At 36.5% G+C, this 16,484-nt stretch overlaps 1 protein-coding gene across 5 annotated transcripts in view; it reads right to left on the bottom strand.

The window, feature by feature from the left end:
• The window catches only part of VWA8 (von Willebrand factor A domain containing 8), a 392,879-nt gene that overhangs the window by 146,067 nt on the left and 230,328 nt on the right, over positions 1–16,484 (bottom strand). For all 5 annotated transcript variants that reach the window (XM_057494495.1, XM_036932428.2, XM_036932430.2 and 2 more), the window contains 3 exons: positions 15,299–15,504; positions 13,917–14,068; positions 276–384 (listed from right to left, as the gene is read on the bottom strand). In XM_057494495.1, the coding sequence (XP_057350478.1) occupies positions 276–384; positions 13,917–14,068; positions 15,299–15,504 (467 nt within the window). The remainder of the gene's footprint in view (positions 1–275; positions 385–13,916; positions 14,069–15,298; positions 15,505–16,484) is intronic.

Genomic DNA, 16,484 nt, shown 5'->3' with positions numbered 1-16,484 from the left:
CAGTATCATGCACTGACTGTCCTAGGATAATACACAGCATGCCTGACGCTCCTGAAACACAGGTTAGCTCTTAGGAATTCTACTGGCCATTAGCAATTATCTACTTTAAGACCCTCAGAGGCCAGACTATTTGGAAAATTAGAGAGAAGCTAAATCTGCTCTAAAATAACATCAGAACAAGTCATTTCTGAGACTGTATGGATTTTCTCCAGGAAAGATCGAGAAAAATCTGTAACATTCAATATTTTAATAAAGAAGGAAAAATTGATATCAACCTTTATGTCTATCTGATGAGTTTCTGCTGGACATAGCAGTTTCTGCATTCCATTTCTTGACTGACCAATTATCCAGTAGCCCATGAACGTCTGCTCTGGCAGAGGCAACCTGTCAAGGATGATTTGAAAAGTAAATACTTCTTCATGTTTCCAAGTCATAGGAAATAATAATGAGCCCTCTATGATCAACCACATACATAGATCTGAAATGCTTTACTTAGAAGTGAGTTATATTTCACTTATTAAAGACAGTCTATAATATGATGTTTAGAATATACTTTAAGAAGAAAAAAAATTTACATTTCTGAAACTCAGAAGGTAAACTCCTATTGTTTTATCTAAATGACAAGTGTAATTAAGGTTTACATGTTTTTTCCTTGAATTAGTAAAATACTTAGTAGTTTAACATCTAAATTTCTAGCAGAGTATAGGAAGAATTTAGAAAAAAAGTGGAGCAATCCATCAATTATTTTCAGTCTATTCTTTTAAGTTTGGAGTCAAATAATAAACAGTGCACAATACGACTTGTCATATTTATTTGTAAGTTGTAGAGGGCAAGTTTCATAGACTCTATCTTAGCACTTTAATCTTTTTTTACTTTGAATTGAAATATAATATACATACAGAATGTTCATGAAAATATGCCCCTTAGCCCTGAATACACCTGTGTATCCGGGAGCCAAAGAAGTGGAGCATCACATGCACCAAAGGACACTCTGGGGATGGATTCGGCCATTACTCCACCAAGGGAACTGCTGTCCTGACATCTAATGGAATTATTCATTATTTAGATTCTTTTTTATTTAAAATGACTTTTACATAAAGTGGATTGCCAAAACAAATATGGCAATACTAAAGTGCAAAACCACACATTTTTGAGAAAGCTTTTACTTCTTGATCATATTATCTTTGCTTTGAGTTTTAAAGAAGGAACCATTAATTTGTCACTTAATTCATTATAAATTTCTTATTCCATGTATGTAAAGGCAAAAAATGATTCAGAGTTAAATTTGAAATATGTGCTTGGAATAAGTTTGATGACTGTTAAAAGAGTACATATTTATACTTAGAAATGATTTTATTGTCAGTAAAAGAGTAGTTTGACACAATATTTCCATATGCTTAATAAGACCATGTAGGGCTGACATATTTTCTGCATAATATAACATAACCAAGCATTCTGATGGAATATGTTTTTGTCCCTTTGAAATGCTAATGTTTAACACAAAGTACATATCTTTCAATAATCACCCTAAATGTAAATGGACTGAATGCACCAATCAAAAGACACAGAGTAACAATGGATAAAAAAGCAAGACCCATCTATATGCTGCTTACAAGAGTCTCACCTCAAACCCAAAGACATGCACAGACTAAAAGTCAAGGGATGGAAAAAGATATTCCATGCGAACAACAGGGAGAAAAAAGCAGGTGTTGCAGTACTAGTATCAGACAAAACAGACTTCAAAACAAAGAAAGAACCAGAGATAAAGAAGGACATTACATAATGATAAAGGGCTCAGTCCAACAAGAGGATATAAACATTATAAATATATATGCACCCAACACAGGAGCACCAGCATATGTGAAACAAATACTAACAGAACTAAAGGAGGAAATAGACTGCAATGCATTCATTTTCGGAGACTTCAACACGCCACTCATTCCAAAGGACAGATCCACCAAACAGAAAATAAGTAAGGACACAGAGGCACTGAAAAATACACTAGAACAGATGGACCTAATAGACATCTATAGAACTCTACATCCAAAAGCAACAGGATACACATTGTTCTCAAGTGCATATGGAACATTCTTCAGAATAGACCATGTACTAGGCCACAGAAAGAGCCTCAGTACATTCAAAAATATTGAAATTCTACCAACCAACTTCTCAGACCACAGAGGTATAAAACTAGCAATAAATTGTGCAAAGAAAGCAAAAAGGCCCACACACACATGGAGGCTTAACAACATGCTTGTAAATAATCAATGGATCAATGACCAAATTAAAACAGAGATCCAGGAATATATGGAAACAAATGACAACAACAACACTAAGCCCCAACTTCTGTGGGACGCAGTGAAAGCAGTCTTAAGAGGAAAGTATATAGCAATCCAGGCATACTTAAAGAAGGAAGAACAATCTCAAAGGAATAGTCTAAAGTCACAATTATTGAAACTGGAAAAAGAAGAGCAAATGAGGCCCAAAGTCAGCAGAAGGAGGGACATAATAAAGATCAGAGAAGAAATAAATAAAATTGAGAAGAATAAAACAATAGAAAAAATCAACGAAACCAAGAGCTGGTTCTTTGAGAAAATAAACAAAATAGATAAGCCTCTAGCCAGACTTATTAAGAGAAAAAGAGAATCAACACACATCAACAGAATCAGAAATGAGAAAGGAAAAATCACGATGGACCCCACAGAAATACAAAGAATTATTAGAAAATACTATGAAAACCTATATGCTAACAAGCTGGAAAACCTAGGAGAAATGGACAACTTCCTAGAAAAATACAACCTTCCAAGACTGACCAAGGAAGAAACACAAAAGTTAAACAAACCAATTACGAGCAAAGAAATTGAAGCGGTAATCAAAAAACTACCCAAGAACAAAACTCACAGGCCAGATGGATTTACCTCAGAATTTTATCAGACAAACAGAGAGGACATAATAGCCATTCTCCTTAAAGTTTTCCAAAAAATAAAAGAGGAGGCAATAGTCCAAAACTCATTCTATGAAGCCAACATCACCCTAATACCAAAACCAGGCAAAGACCCCACCAAAGAAGAAAATTACAGATCAATATCCCTAATGAACGTAGATGCAAAAATACTCAACAAAATACTACCGAACTGAATTCAAAAATACATCAAAAGGATCATACACCACAACCAAGTGGGATTCATCCCAGGGATGCAAGGATGGCACAACATTAGAAAATCCATCAACATCATCCACAACATCAACAAAAAGAAGGACAAAAACCACATGGTCATCTCCATAGATGCTGAAAAAGCATTCGACAAAATTCAACATCCATTCATGATAAAAACTCTCAGTAAAATGGGTATAGAGGGCAAGTACCTCAACATAATAAAGGCCATATATGATAAGCCCACAGCCAACATCATACTGAATCGCGAGAGGCTGAAAGCTTTTCCTCTGAGATCGGGAACAAGACAGGGATGCCCACTCTCCCCACTGCTATTTAACATAGTATGGGAGGTCCTAGCCATGACAATTAGACAAAAGAAAGAAATACAAGGAATACAGATTGGTAAAGAAGAAGTCAAACTGTCACTATTTGCAGATGACATGATATTGTACATAAAAAACCCTAAAGACTCCACTCCAAAACCACTGGAACAGATATTGGAATACAGCAAAGTTGCAGGATACAAAATTAACACACAGAAATCTGTGGCTTTCCTATACACTAACAATGAACTAATAGAAAGAGAAATCAGGAAAACAATTCCATTCACAATTGCATCAAAAAGAATAAAATACCTAGGAATAAACCTAACCAAGGAAGTGAAAGACCTATACCCTGAAAACTACAAGTCACTCTTAAGAGAAATTAAAGGGGTCACTAACAAATGGAAACTCATCCCATGCTCCTGGCTAGGAAGAATTAATATCGTCAAAATGGCCAACCTGCCCAAAGCAATATACAGATTCTATGCAATCCCTATCAAATTACCAACAGCATTCTTCAATGAACTGGAACAAATAGTTCAAAAATTCATATGGAAACACCAAAGACCCCGAATAGCCAAAGCAATCCTGAGAAGGAAGAATAAAGTGGGGGGGATTTCGCTCCCCAACTTCAAGCTCTCCTACAAAGCCACAGTAGTCAAGTCAATTTGGTACTGGCACAAGAACAGAGCCACGGACCAGTAGAACAGAAGAGACTCCAGACATTAACCCAAACATATATGGCCAATTAATATACGATAAAGGGGCCATGGACATACAATGGGGAAATGACAGTCTCTTCAACAGATGGTGCTGGCAAAACTGGACAGCTACATGTAAGAGAATGAAACTGGATCACTGTCTAACCCCATACACAAAAGTAAATTAGAAATGGATCAAAGACCTGAATGTAAGTCATGAAACCATAAAATTCTTAGAAAAAAACATAGGCAAAAATCTCATGGACATAAACATGAGCAACTTCTTCATGAACATATCTCCCCGGGCAAGGGAAACAAAAGCAAAAATGAACAAGTGGGACTATATCAAGCTGAAAAGCTTCTATACAGCAAAGGACACCATCAATAGAACAAAAAGGTACCCTACAGTATGGGAGAATATATTCATAAATGACAGATCCAATAAAGGCCTGACATCCAAAATATATAAAGAGCTCATGCACCTCAACAAACAAAAAGCAAATAATCCAATTAAAAAATGGGCAGAGGAGCTGAACAAGACAGTTCTCCAAAGAAGAAATTCAGATGGTCAACAGACACATGAAAAGATGCTCCACATCGCTAATTATCAGAGAAATGCAAATTAAAAGCACAATGAGATATCACCTCACACCAGTTAAGGATGGCTAGCATCCAAATGACAAGCAACAACAAATGTTGGCGAGGTTGTGGAGAAAGGGGAACCCTCCTACACTGCTGGTGGGAATGTAAATCAGTTCAACCACTATGGAAAGCAGTATGGAGGTTCCTCAAAATGCTCAAAATAGAAATACCATTTGACTCAGGAATTCCACTTTTAGGAATTTACCCTAAGAATGCAGCTGCCCAGTTTGAAAAAGACAGATGCACCCCTATGTTTATCGCAGCACTATTTACAATAGCCAAGAAATGGAAGCAACCTAAGTGTCCATCAGTAGATGAATGGATAAAGAAGATGTGGTACATATACACAGTGGAATACTATTCAGCCATAAGAAGAAAACAAATCCTACCATTTGCAGCAACATGGATGGAGCTAGAGGGTATTATGCTCAGTGAAATAAGCCAAGCGGAGAAAGAGAAATACTAAATGATTTCACTCATCTGTGGAGTATAAGAACAAAGAAAAACTGAAGGAACAAAACAGCAGCAGAATCACAGAACCCAAGAATGGACTGACAGTTACCAAAGGGAAAGGGACTGGAGAAGATGGGAAGGAAGTGAGGGGTAAGGGTGAGGAAAAAGAAAGGGGGCATTACGATTAGCATGTGTAGTGGGAGGGAGGGCACTGGGAGGGCTGTGCAACACAGAGAAGACGAGTAGTGATTCTACAACATCTTACTACGCTGATGGACAGTGACTGTAATGGGGTTTGTGGGGGGCACTTGGTGAAGGAGGGACCCTAGTAAACATGATGTTCTTCATGTAATTGTGGATTAATGATAACAAAATTAAAAAAAAAAAAGAAGCTCTAATACATTCCATATTGGCTCTTTGAAGACCACAGAAAGAGTTACACATCTTGAAATCTAATTAGAAGTGGAGAATTGCTTAATGAAATGATTCAATGGTTGATAGGCTGATATCTTGCCTTAAAAAAAAATGAATCTAATATATTTTACATATTTTACAGTTTTCTTTCAAAAATATACAAATGTTAAAAAACCTTCATCTATTGAAAAAAATTAACGTTTCTCAACTTTAGTTTTTACAGACAATTTCAGGGATAATCACGAAATCTGGTTTGAACTTGTCAGCTCATTCTAAATAATAGTGATGAAAGTTACAGGCTGCCTGGTTCCATCTAAAATAGCCCTCACTGATTGGCAGGGTTTGGGAAGGTATCCCGTATGGCAGCTATTCTCAAACTGTGTAACAAGATGCTGTTGGCGGCAAAGACTGTAACTGAGAGACACAATGCAGGGTGTTCTGGAGTTGCACAACAAATTGACTCCGTCCTGCTCCTTGGGAACATGAAGTGTTGTTTCTAGACTGTTCCTGTAGGCTCCAGGTTGGCTAAGTGAGGTAAACCAAAGTCCTTCATTTGTTTTCCACTTCTGAGCCCTCCCAATAAGCTTTGGAAAAATCTGACCATTACTAACTCTCTCCTATTCAACAAATTAAGCAATTAGGGGAAAGGGAAAGCATTATATTTGGGAGTATGAATAAACTTTAGAATTTGAAACATAATCATTAATTTCGGGGTAACTCTAAACTAATAACCAATTAGCAAAAGGTCCTATATTCCATTCTGAAATCTGTCCTCCAACTCTAACCAGACTTAAGCTGTTATACCTGATTTGATACCAACAATGGTATTTTCTGTGGTTTTAAGATCCTGTCACTTGTATTGTTTAACTTTCTTAGGGTCCTAGCTGGAATGATGTCTGGATTTGATTTTAAGGGAGAGTAGGATCAACTTAAGGTCTATAAATAGCATTACTTTTTATTTTCATGAATTTATGTTTTCTAAAACAATGAAGCATTTCAACTTATATGTTGTAATGTTTCCTAATCCCTTGTGGAAGTAAATTCTTTAACTCAAAGAAAGGTGAATATGAAAATTGTGACCCAGGTCAAATTACATAGCACTTGAACAAGTTACAGAGATGAAAAAAAAATTTTTTTCTAAGCATCCATATAATTCATAACATGATGCATACGGACACCAAAGTCAAGTAATAGACTATGAATGACATGTGAGACTGTTTCCATAAAGAGGTGAGTTAAGGCTTTAAAGAGTACGTCCTGGCAAATCTCTGCCTTTTCTGAACATTTGCCAATACTGTTTCTGGAATATGAAGGAAACACATGAAAAAGATTTAGATCTTTCTAGGGGCATTTTGCAGTTGGAAGTTGTTGACATACCTATTATCAACAATTCCTAAAACATTTCCTTACCACAAAAACGACTAATTTTCAAGGGAAAATTACCCTCCAGCGTAGTTCCATCAACTCCAAAAAATTCACCAATTACTACCATCTTTGAAAAGAAAAAGAACAATTCCAATTTTAGTGGTCCTTATTCATGCCTAATGTTTTAAATCCAACCTCTGGTAAAAGTTAAGTAGGATTGTCCAACTGAGTTTATGGGAGACTTTCACAGAATAACCCTGACAAATATTTCTACCTTCAGCTCTTACCCTTTCCTCTTACTCTCCGGCCAACTTATGCCTTAGTCACCTTGAACTGCTACTTGCTCTTCCTGAATATATTATACATTTCCATGCTTCCATGAGGCCATTACCTCTGCCCAGGATTCCTTTCTACTACTGCCTCTTTGATGAAATCCTTCTCATTCTTAAGGCCCAATTCAAATGTCACTTCCCCTTTCATCTCTCGCCCATATTTCTTCTTTCTGGGCAGAATGAATCTCTTGCTCTTCTGGGTTCCTGTAGAAATGTGCACCTATGGAACCCTGAGAAACTCTTAGGAGAGAGTTCTGTAGAATTTGCAATTTTCACATTTAAGACCTGATAGGAATCAAGTTTTAGTGAGAATGGTCAGAAGTGAATTTATAAAAAATCTCTTGTATACATTTATATTTACTAAAATAAAAAGTCAGCACACTAAATAAAATAGAAAAACCTCTTTAAACACTTTAGTGTTTACTAATAATGGGGACTACTGTTCCCAGATACCCTCCCCTGTTTCGTAGAAACTTCTGAATCTCCTTCTTTACAGTCTCACATGATGTTGGTAAATGAGTTTTTCTTAGCTGCAAACATACGCACATGAGTATGTGGATTTTTCCTTTCTTTACCTGACTTGCATTTGGACATTATGGTTTTCACTTTATAATTTTGATTTGTGCTCATGTGCCACCTAGGTTCTGCTGAGGTCACAGACATGAAGAGTAATTAGGATATATAAGGTGGGAAAAGATTTGGGGAAATTTGCCATTCTTGGCTGATCCTTCTCAAACACGCTCCCTGACACGCAGAGGGACACTGCAGTCTTAGTGCCGGCGCCCGGCGTCAGTCCACGCCGAAGCGGGTGACAGCTTGGTGTCGTCAGCTTGCTACATGCATCGCTAGCTGTCTTCCTCCTCACAGAAATCTCCAGATTACAGTTTTTGGGGCCTACATTTCCTTTCTCTCCTTTTTCTTCAAATTTTACTATACAAATGCCTCTTTTTTTGCCATCTGCTTTACCAACCACATCTTAGTATTTTCAAATCTTAAGTTCCTTCCTTTTCTAATTATCTACATCAAGAATGACTGGGCCTGAATCTCTCCCAGTTGGAAATTTTCCAAGAGAAAACCAAAATGGCCATTTCCCACAAGAAGGGCTCATAGAATGAGAGAACCCTACTGTGAATGTAGCACTTGGAGTACAACATTCCATTACAAGGTTGGTAGTTTACATGTTTTCCAACAAGACTGTGAGTTAGTTGAGGGTAAGACATACATCTTACTCACTTGACTCCCTGGCACCCAGAATCCACCAATTCTGCCACCAACATCTCACCTACTTACGTCCCTCATTTCTGCGGCCACAACCTAGGCCCTCACCTTCCTCACCTGGAACCCTGTGGCTCCTTCCCAATGGGTCTTGCTGCCCCCAGCTTCACTGATGTTCCATTTGTTATCTTTAGAAAACCAAAAGGATCCTTCTAAATTATGAATCTGACCATGCTACTCTCTAGCTTAAAATTCTTCTGTGATGCCCCCTCACCCTTCTCTCCCTTCAAGCCTCACCACACAGCATGCCCTCATTTACCCTAGTTTTAGTCACCAAACTACTTGCAGTTTCCAAAATGCACCATGCCTTCTTCACAACTGTCTCAATTTGCCAGGAGAGAGCCTAGCCATAATCCTTCAAAGACCCAGCTTGGTTATCCTCCCTGCCTTTCCTCCTGGGCAAAAGGGAGCATTACTACCTCTTTGTTCTCATGTGGCTCTAAAAGAAAACAAGTCACTCAGTACTCAGTGCCTCCCCAGTTATACATGACCTTCTTGAAGGCAGGTACTGAGCCTTCTCCTCCTTTGTAATTCTGACTCCCTGCCAGAAATGGTTGATTTATGGTGTTTGTTAAGTGTGGGAATGCTTGGTTACATTAGAAGCACCAACATATTCCCTACTTGTTTCTTACCACCGTGGTAAATTGCAAACTACCACAGCATATCTTCCCCACTGCATCCTGACTGTGTGACTCTCAACAAATGATGCAATCTATTTCGTAGGTGTATTTGGGAGAGTTAGTTATAAGGGGTTTGGGGATTCCCATCCACCCAGGTGACAGATCATACTTACAAATGTCTAAGGGTTCAAGGATAATTTTGTGAGATTGCTTAAGATTAGTATGAAAAAATACTCACAAATCTTGACAATTTCTATGTAGATTGGTTATATTAAACATTTTTTTTCTGCGCCTCCATAAAGGAGCTGAAAGTGAGTGAAATGGCTATGAAGCTACTTGAGAATACAGGGCAAAAACCATGAAGCATAAAACACAATACCAACCTTCTGCTTATAATAGTTCTGAGATGTCATTATGTAAACCTTTATTTTTTAAAACTAAGAGTTCTTTTACATTAGTGAAAGCAATTATCATGCAGAATGGAATTGCACACTTTAGAACTCCATGATTAACAATGTGAACTCATTTGTAGAAACTAAGACTACAAAAAGAAAATTAGAGCATATAATATTTTGGAAAATGGGAGAAGCACACAGAGAGTCTCTTAGTTTAATGGGATAAACAGCAAACTGATCATCATTTCTATTTTCAAAGATAAACCTAATGAAACTACTCCAAAGCGAGGCCTTAGTTGGGGGTGGTCTTTGAGGCCTCTGGTCCTTTGAAGACCCCACAGTTTGTCCTGGTTCTCTGAGAAGCAGCAGCTGCTATTGATGTTCCAAATACTCAGGATAAGTCTTTAAAATAGAAAACCAATTCTAGACAGATATCCTTTTAAAGACAAAGTCTACATTGATTTACTTTTGACTTACTTTTCATTGTAAGCATGGCTAAAACCTCAAAGTCTGAATCTACAATAACTGTGAAGAATAAGAACTTGTGTATTACACATGTATGACATCATAGCCAGTGATGATTTCCAAGTTGAATACCTAAAGCCTCAAGGCCCTTCCAAACTAAAACTATTGGTAATTTTCAGTGTCCAAAGAGTAATTCTGATATAGAAATTGCCTACAATCTACATGTCAATCTGCTTATATATATCCTTAGAATTGGAATTAAAATGATGTATATTATAGCTCTACCCCTGTTAGCTTTCCAACCTTAGGTAAGATAATTTATATGACTTTGGCTGGATGTTCGGACCTAATTATATATGTGTGTGTATATGTCCCAGCAATGACATTTGAAACTTAAGAGCTCTGATTATATTTTTTAAGAGCTCAGATTTTAATCCAAACCCCCTGTTTCTTCCAATGTGCCCCTTATTTGTAATGTTCACTATTCCCCTGGCATATCCTTTTCACTGTATTTGAAACTTAAAAGGGAATAACTAAGAATTCCCAGGAGGCACTAGTGGGAAGAGACAGATGCGATGTGGGGGTCTAGATAGCCAATTCTGATCCCAGTATTAAGATCTGGGAATATACTGAAGATCAAGAAGGCTCCACTATAGTGTGATCAAACAAAGTAAAATAACCACCCAGTAAGAGCCTAAAAGTATCAGCTTTAGCCAAGGTTTAGCAAAGAAGACAAGTCATATGCACCTCCTAATATCAAACTGGGCCTTTAAAAAATGTGCAGGGACCTATGAGATAGGTACCATCACTGCACTAATTAGAACAAAAGAGAAAGTATCTCTCCTTTGGAATTTCTCTAAAGAGCGTGAACAGGACATCACCAAAGCCAAAGCATATTCTGATTTCAGCTGAGGAGGAAGGCAGAAGACCATCCAAGAGTGGTCAAGTATCACCTCTGCACCATGTGAAAAATTCTCTCTTCTACAACTTCTGCCTTACATCTCTTTTTTAGTGAAAAACTTTTCTATCTCTATCTTAAGTGTGAATGTGACTATCTCATTGGACTCAGTGCAGTTTTGCCCCCATCCAATGAACTCTGGGGATGGATTAGAGAACAAGAAAAATCAACAAGTTGCAGCAAGAATTTTTTATTCAGGGAAAAAGGATATTAACAGTAATTAAAATATTTCGTCCTTCTTTCTTAGAAACAGAAATCCAGTGTGGATCTTCTTCCCTAATGCAGTATCTGTAGAGGTGGGCAGGGGCAGCCTTGAAGAGCTGGTGTAGCGAAAGGGCTAGTGAAGTAAAAGATTTTGCAAAAATTCTAGAAAAGTCAAAGCAAATCTTATATAAGACTGCATGGGGGCAACTTTAAATTTTCAGAAGTCTATCTGATTACTATTAATAGTGTGTTACTCTAGGGGGAAAAAGGAAAGTGTTTTTCATTTGAGCAGATGAAAGAAAATTAAGATTGCATTAAAAGGCAAAGAATGTTAGAATAAGGAACCTTATTACCCCTATGAAAATGACCATACAGACTGGGCTCACTAGGACAGTCTTACTTCAGAGTTTTTACAGAGTTGTTGTTATTAATGACCCCTGCCATTCTCAAAAATGCCGAATAAGAAGGTAAGTTGGTGGTTATGCTATCTATAATAAAATGCCTTCTTTTTACCAACAGGATAAGTCTGCTTCTCCATGTCTGACCCAGGCATACAGATTGAGTGTAAATGCTAAATTCCCAAGCCATTCAATTTACCATATCCTCTCAAAGGACAGGGCGGGTAATTTGATAGAAGCAGATGAACGGAACCTCTGGATTTCACTGACAGACAACAAAAAAACAACATCCCTACATTTCAGCTGCTCAAGTCATCTACAACTTACAGACCAGGAAAAAATGCTTCAGCTGTACGAACTGTAGTCTACTATTATCTCTGCCCCCTGGGGAAAATTCACTCATCTTGCACGTCTGCTGTAAGTCTGACTTTGGCTATATGCAGTGGGTGGGTAACTACTTGTTTCCATGCCCATCTTAGGCATGAATGTTGTTCCCAGCTTCCGTGGACTTCTGCTTCCACTCATCAGTAGGTACTAGAGTTGGAATTAACCTTGTAACAGCAAGAATTAATAAGCCATGGCAAGAATTTTTCAGTTTAGAACTGACGACAGTAATGAATAAGTTAAATCATTTTATCTGTTTTCCTTAGCAACTTAAATTGCCAACAATTTTCTGATTGATCTTACCAACTAATTTGTGTTTTAATTTTTATTTCAAGTTGTGCAAGTGCACAAAAAAAGCTATTTTAAATCACAAGCCCAGTTTCTATGAAGCTAGAACTCTTAATTGTACACATTTGTTAATGGTAATAGAAACTATCTTATTTCCAATTGAAAATAAAGATACAGTGTATAAAAAGGAAATATAAAACATGAGTACTAATGGAAGTTTGTATATTAAAGACAAATTCTTGAGCTTTTCTAGTATCAAAGATATGCTATACCCATTAAATTACCAAACTAGTTTCCAAATGCCCATAAACACTGCTAATCAATCAATAAAATAGTGTTTTACAGAAGTGTTACGTATTAGCGACTGACACCAAATTACTCCTCAAAAAAAATTTTACTCATTCATTAATAACAAAACTAATTCACTGATAATTCCTAATATGAGTCCATCTTGTGCTTTTACCACAAAAGGGAAATATTTGTTTCTCTTTAAGAAATTATTGAAGAAACTGTTAAAGCTTTAACAATTTGTCTTTATTGTCAAATATTCTGACAAGTTTCTATAATAACTTCAAAGAATAGATGTATACAAAGATGGTGCATACATGTAGGATATATATGTGTGTGTGTGTATGTGTATGTATATATACTTATACATACTTACAGATATATAGCTGGACTAATCATGAATTTATATTTAACAATTTTTTTCCCTAAGGAAGGCAGAGAGTGCCTCCTACATGAGACTAAAGTTAAATAATAATTTAACATAATTATTTTCCCTGGGAATTTATTATAATTAACCATTTTTTATAGAGAAAGATTAATAAATTAAGAAATCATCAGTAAGTTATACACATTTAAAACTAATTTCTAGTGAATCTACACTGACAATTACTCTACTAATAACCTGTCAACTGCCTTTCTGGCTAACAACATATTTGCAAGATTCTTTACTAAGGTTAAGTACATAGCCTGTAATTACAAAATAAAAGGCAGGCAGCCGGCCCACATGATGAAAATCCATTTGTCTTCACTACCTCTTTCATCTGTCAAGCTGAAATAAGCAACCAAAAATCTCTTAAGTTAAAATGACTATAAATACAGAAAACTATCATAACACAAAAATATGGTAGCATAAATAAGAACATCTTAACCAAGTACATATTATCCCTTTATGTAGTTTTCATGTTTGTACAATGATTTTGCACTAGATTAGGAAATAATGACAGTCATAGTAATTCAACAAAAGGACAGAGACTGTTCAAGAAACAAGTATTTCCCTTTATTTGATTATATTACATCTACTCATGGGACAATCAAAATAATTGAAATTCTCAATTTACAGGCCTACAAATAATGCTATTTGACTGAAATCCAGCCAACAAATAGCAACATATGTTTGAAAAGCTCACTTGTGGAAAGGAATTTCCACACCAACTCAGTTTAGTAAAGTATAACAGGAAGATTCAGAATTATCAGTATTTAAGAATCAGAACGGAAATACTCAAGAATATTTGATCAATTGTGAGTTTGCCTTACTCCTTCGCCAGCTGCACACTGGTAGGCTTCGCTCCGATGGGTATCCCATGTTTGTGTAAAGTGTTAATCAAAATCTCCCTCATGTCATTGTTGTAGGAATCAAAGTCAAACACATTCCTAACCACAGTGGCGAGACCTTCAGCAGGAAATTTCTGTATAAAAAAAATTCCCTTGTTATGCATGTGATAAAATATACAATATTATAATGATTTATAAAACTAATAGAACAATAATGATCAAATGAATGTTAGCAGCCATTTACTAGCCATATCAGATAAAAAGATAGGAGGAATTTATGTACAGTTTTCTTTTTTAGTGTTTTCTCTGATGATTTAATGTTTTCCTTTTGGAGGAAGAACAATTCTCTTAAAGAGGATCAGGTCCTGGTGTTCAGTGACTCTGGCTTTCTGAAATCTCCTGCTTTTAATATAAGTACCAGATTGACCAACTTAAAAAACACTATTTAAATAAATAGAGTGTAGAATACCTGAATAAAAGTATTTAGAGAAGTCACAGATATATGAATAGATGAAAAAAAGACACAGAAGAGCAAGAAAAGAAGGGAAGAAGAAGATAAAAAGCACAGAGGATAGAGAAATGGGGAACAGCAGAGGGAAAGAAAACAAACACTCCTAACAGCTAGCTGTATCCTGGTGGTGTCCTCACGGCCTTACTGACTCTGGATTTTCTTTAGGCACTGGGATCTGAGCTGGACTTACCGTGGGTTTGCAGGTAGAATAAAGTTTTCTATTTTCCATTCTAGGTTTTCCTTGGAGGGTTGGGGAATGGGGCAGCGGTGAGTTATTAGGTTTTGACTGATAGCCAGGAGACCATTACTTCTTATGAAAGTAGAATTTAATGGGTTTTTAAATTTCTTTCACCAAGGTTGACTACATATGGCTATAAGGAATTTCATTCTCCTGCCCACTTACTCTATCTTATAAAACTTTCTTGCAGAATTTATAAGTATATACTCAATGCTGTTAGTTCCTAGTCTTCTATCTCCAAGTCTTTTGTTTTCAAAATGAAAATATTTTTCACTCAGATACCACAGGCTTGTAGCATAAAGTCAAATAGTAGTAAACTTTCCCTGCTGTCTCCCTCTCTTGCCTTCTCCCATTCCCCTAAAAAACCTCTGCCAAATTTCCTAGCGACTTAGTAATGGCCATGGCACAGAACCTTGCCATAGTCGATTCAAAGGCGAAACACAAAATGTTCACTGGTATCCCAGATTCAAAATTTAGTTCACAAACACTTCATATTATATCATCTGCATCAGTATTGTACTTATAGAAATGGAAAGACTTGGTGTAAATTAAACAGTCTAAAAAAGCAAGAATAATGGCTTCTCTTAAACCTTTACACATAGGGGCATGACACACCTGTAAATGCTTCACTATGTTGACAACTTCTCTGGTGGAATACGGATAGTTAATAATCCCTTGGTCAGCTAAATTCCTCAGCTCTCCAAAGGCAGCCACGAGCTTCTGAAGGATCGGGTTGGGCACACTTGGTCCATACTGCCTGAGCATTTCGAGCTCTGAGTGGGGTTTGGGATTGTCAACTGCATGGCAGCTAAAAATATCACCTATACGAGAAAAAATACTCACATTTAGCATGTAACTAATCCATCATAATGAACAGGAAATACAGAATGGTCACTTAAAGAGTCATTGGTTGTCTACCAAAGCACTTCTATTTTTCAATGTGTAGAATTGCACAGAAAGCCCAGCCCATCCAACAAAGACAGGTTGGTACAGAGAAGAAAGCAGATGACTAAAGAAAAAGAAAAAGAAACTGAGTGATGAGCAGTTTATCCTGCATATATTTATTTCTGTTAAAAATTATACAGCATGTGAATACAATCTCACTGGGAGATACACAAATACAAAGAGCAAAAAAGAGAAGCCCCCCTCCTGTCTCTGCCAACCCTAGGCCCTCCCCTCTACAGGCACCCAGCATTAATAGCTCAGTGTATTTATTCTTCTACACCTATGTCCATATCAAAAGACTATGCATACATACAAACATACTCCTTTTCATCAATTGGAAAAATACCCTTCATATGGTTCTGAGACTGCATTTTTAACTTTAACATACATTGAATATCTTCAGACATTATATACATCTATCTCATATGTTTGCTACTTTATGTACTAAAGAAGGGGGGATCACTATCACCAATCTCTAAACAATTTATAGGTTGTGCAGATTACTAGAATATACTTTAGAAGTTAGTTTTGGAGAAGTGAAACTGCAGAGACAATGTCTAAATCAGAGTCAGGAAAAAGTAATGTAGAAACACAAAATAATTCATCTGTAATTTAGGCTACTGGGAATATACTAGAAAAATACAGTCTATGCTCAAGAGAGATGAATTTCTCATATTAAAAGTTCATGACCTTCTGCTGATTCATAAACCAACAGGCCAGGGACCAAAGAAAGTGAAACTAAACAGATTTACTTCATATGTTCATTTTAGAAAGAAAGGATATCTAGATCTCACTTTGACTTAGAAACTTTCAAACAATTATTTTATCATTATTATATATTCATAAAAACAACTGA

This window comes from Manis pentadactyla, chromosome 17 (genome assembly GCF_030020395.1).
Source record: "Manis pentadactyla isolate mManPen7 chromosome 17, mManPen7.hap1, whole genome shotgun sequence".
Classification (NCBI taxonomy): domain Eukaryota; kingdom Metazoa; phylum Chordata; class Mammalia; order Pholidota; family Manidae; genus Manis; species Manis pentadactyla.
Note: the sequence above shows the minus strand (reverse complement) of the source record. Positions and strands in the feature narration are given on the sequence as shown.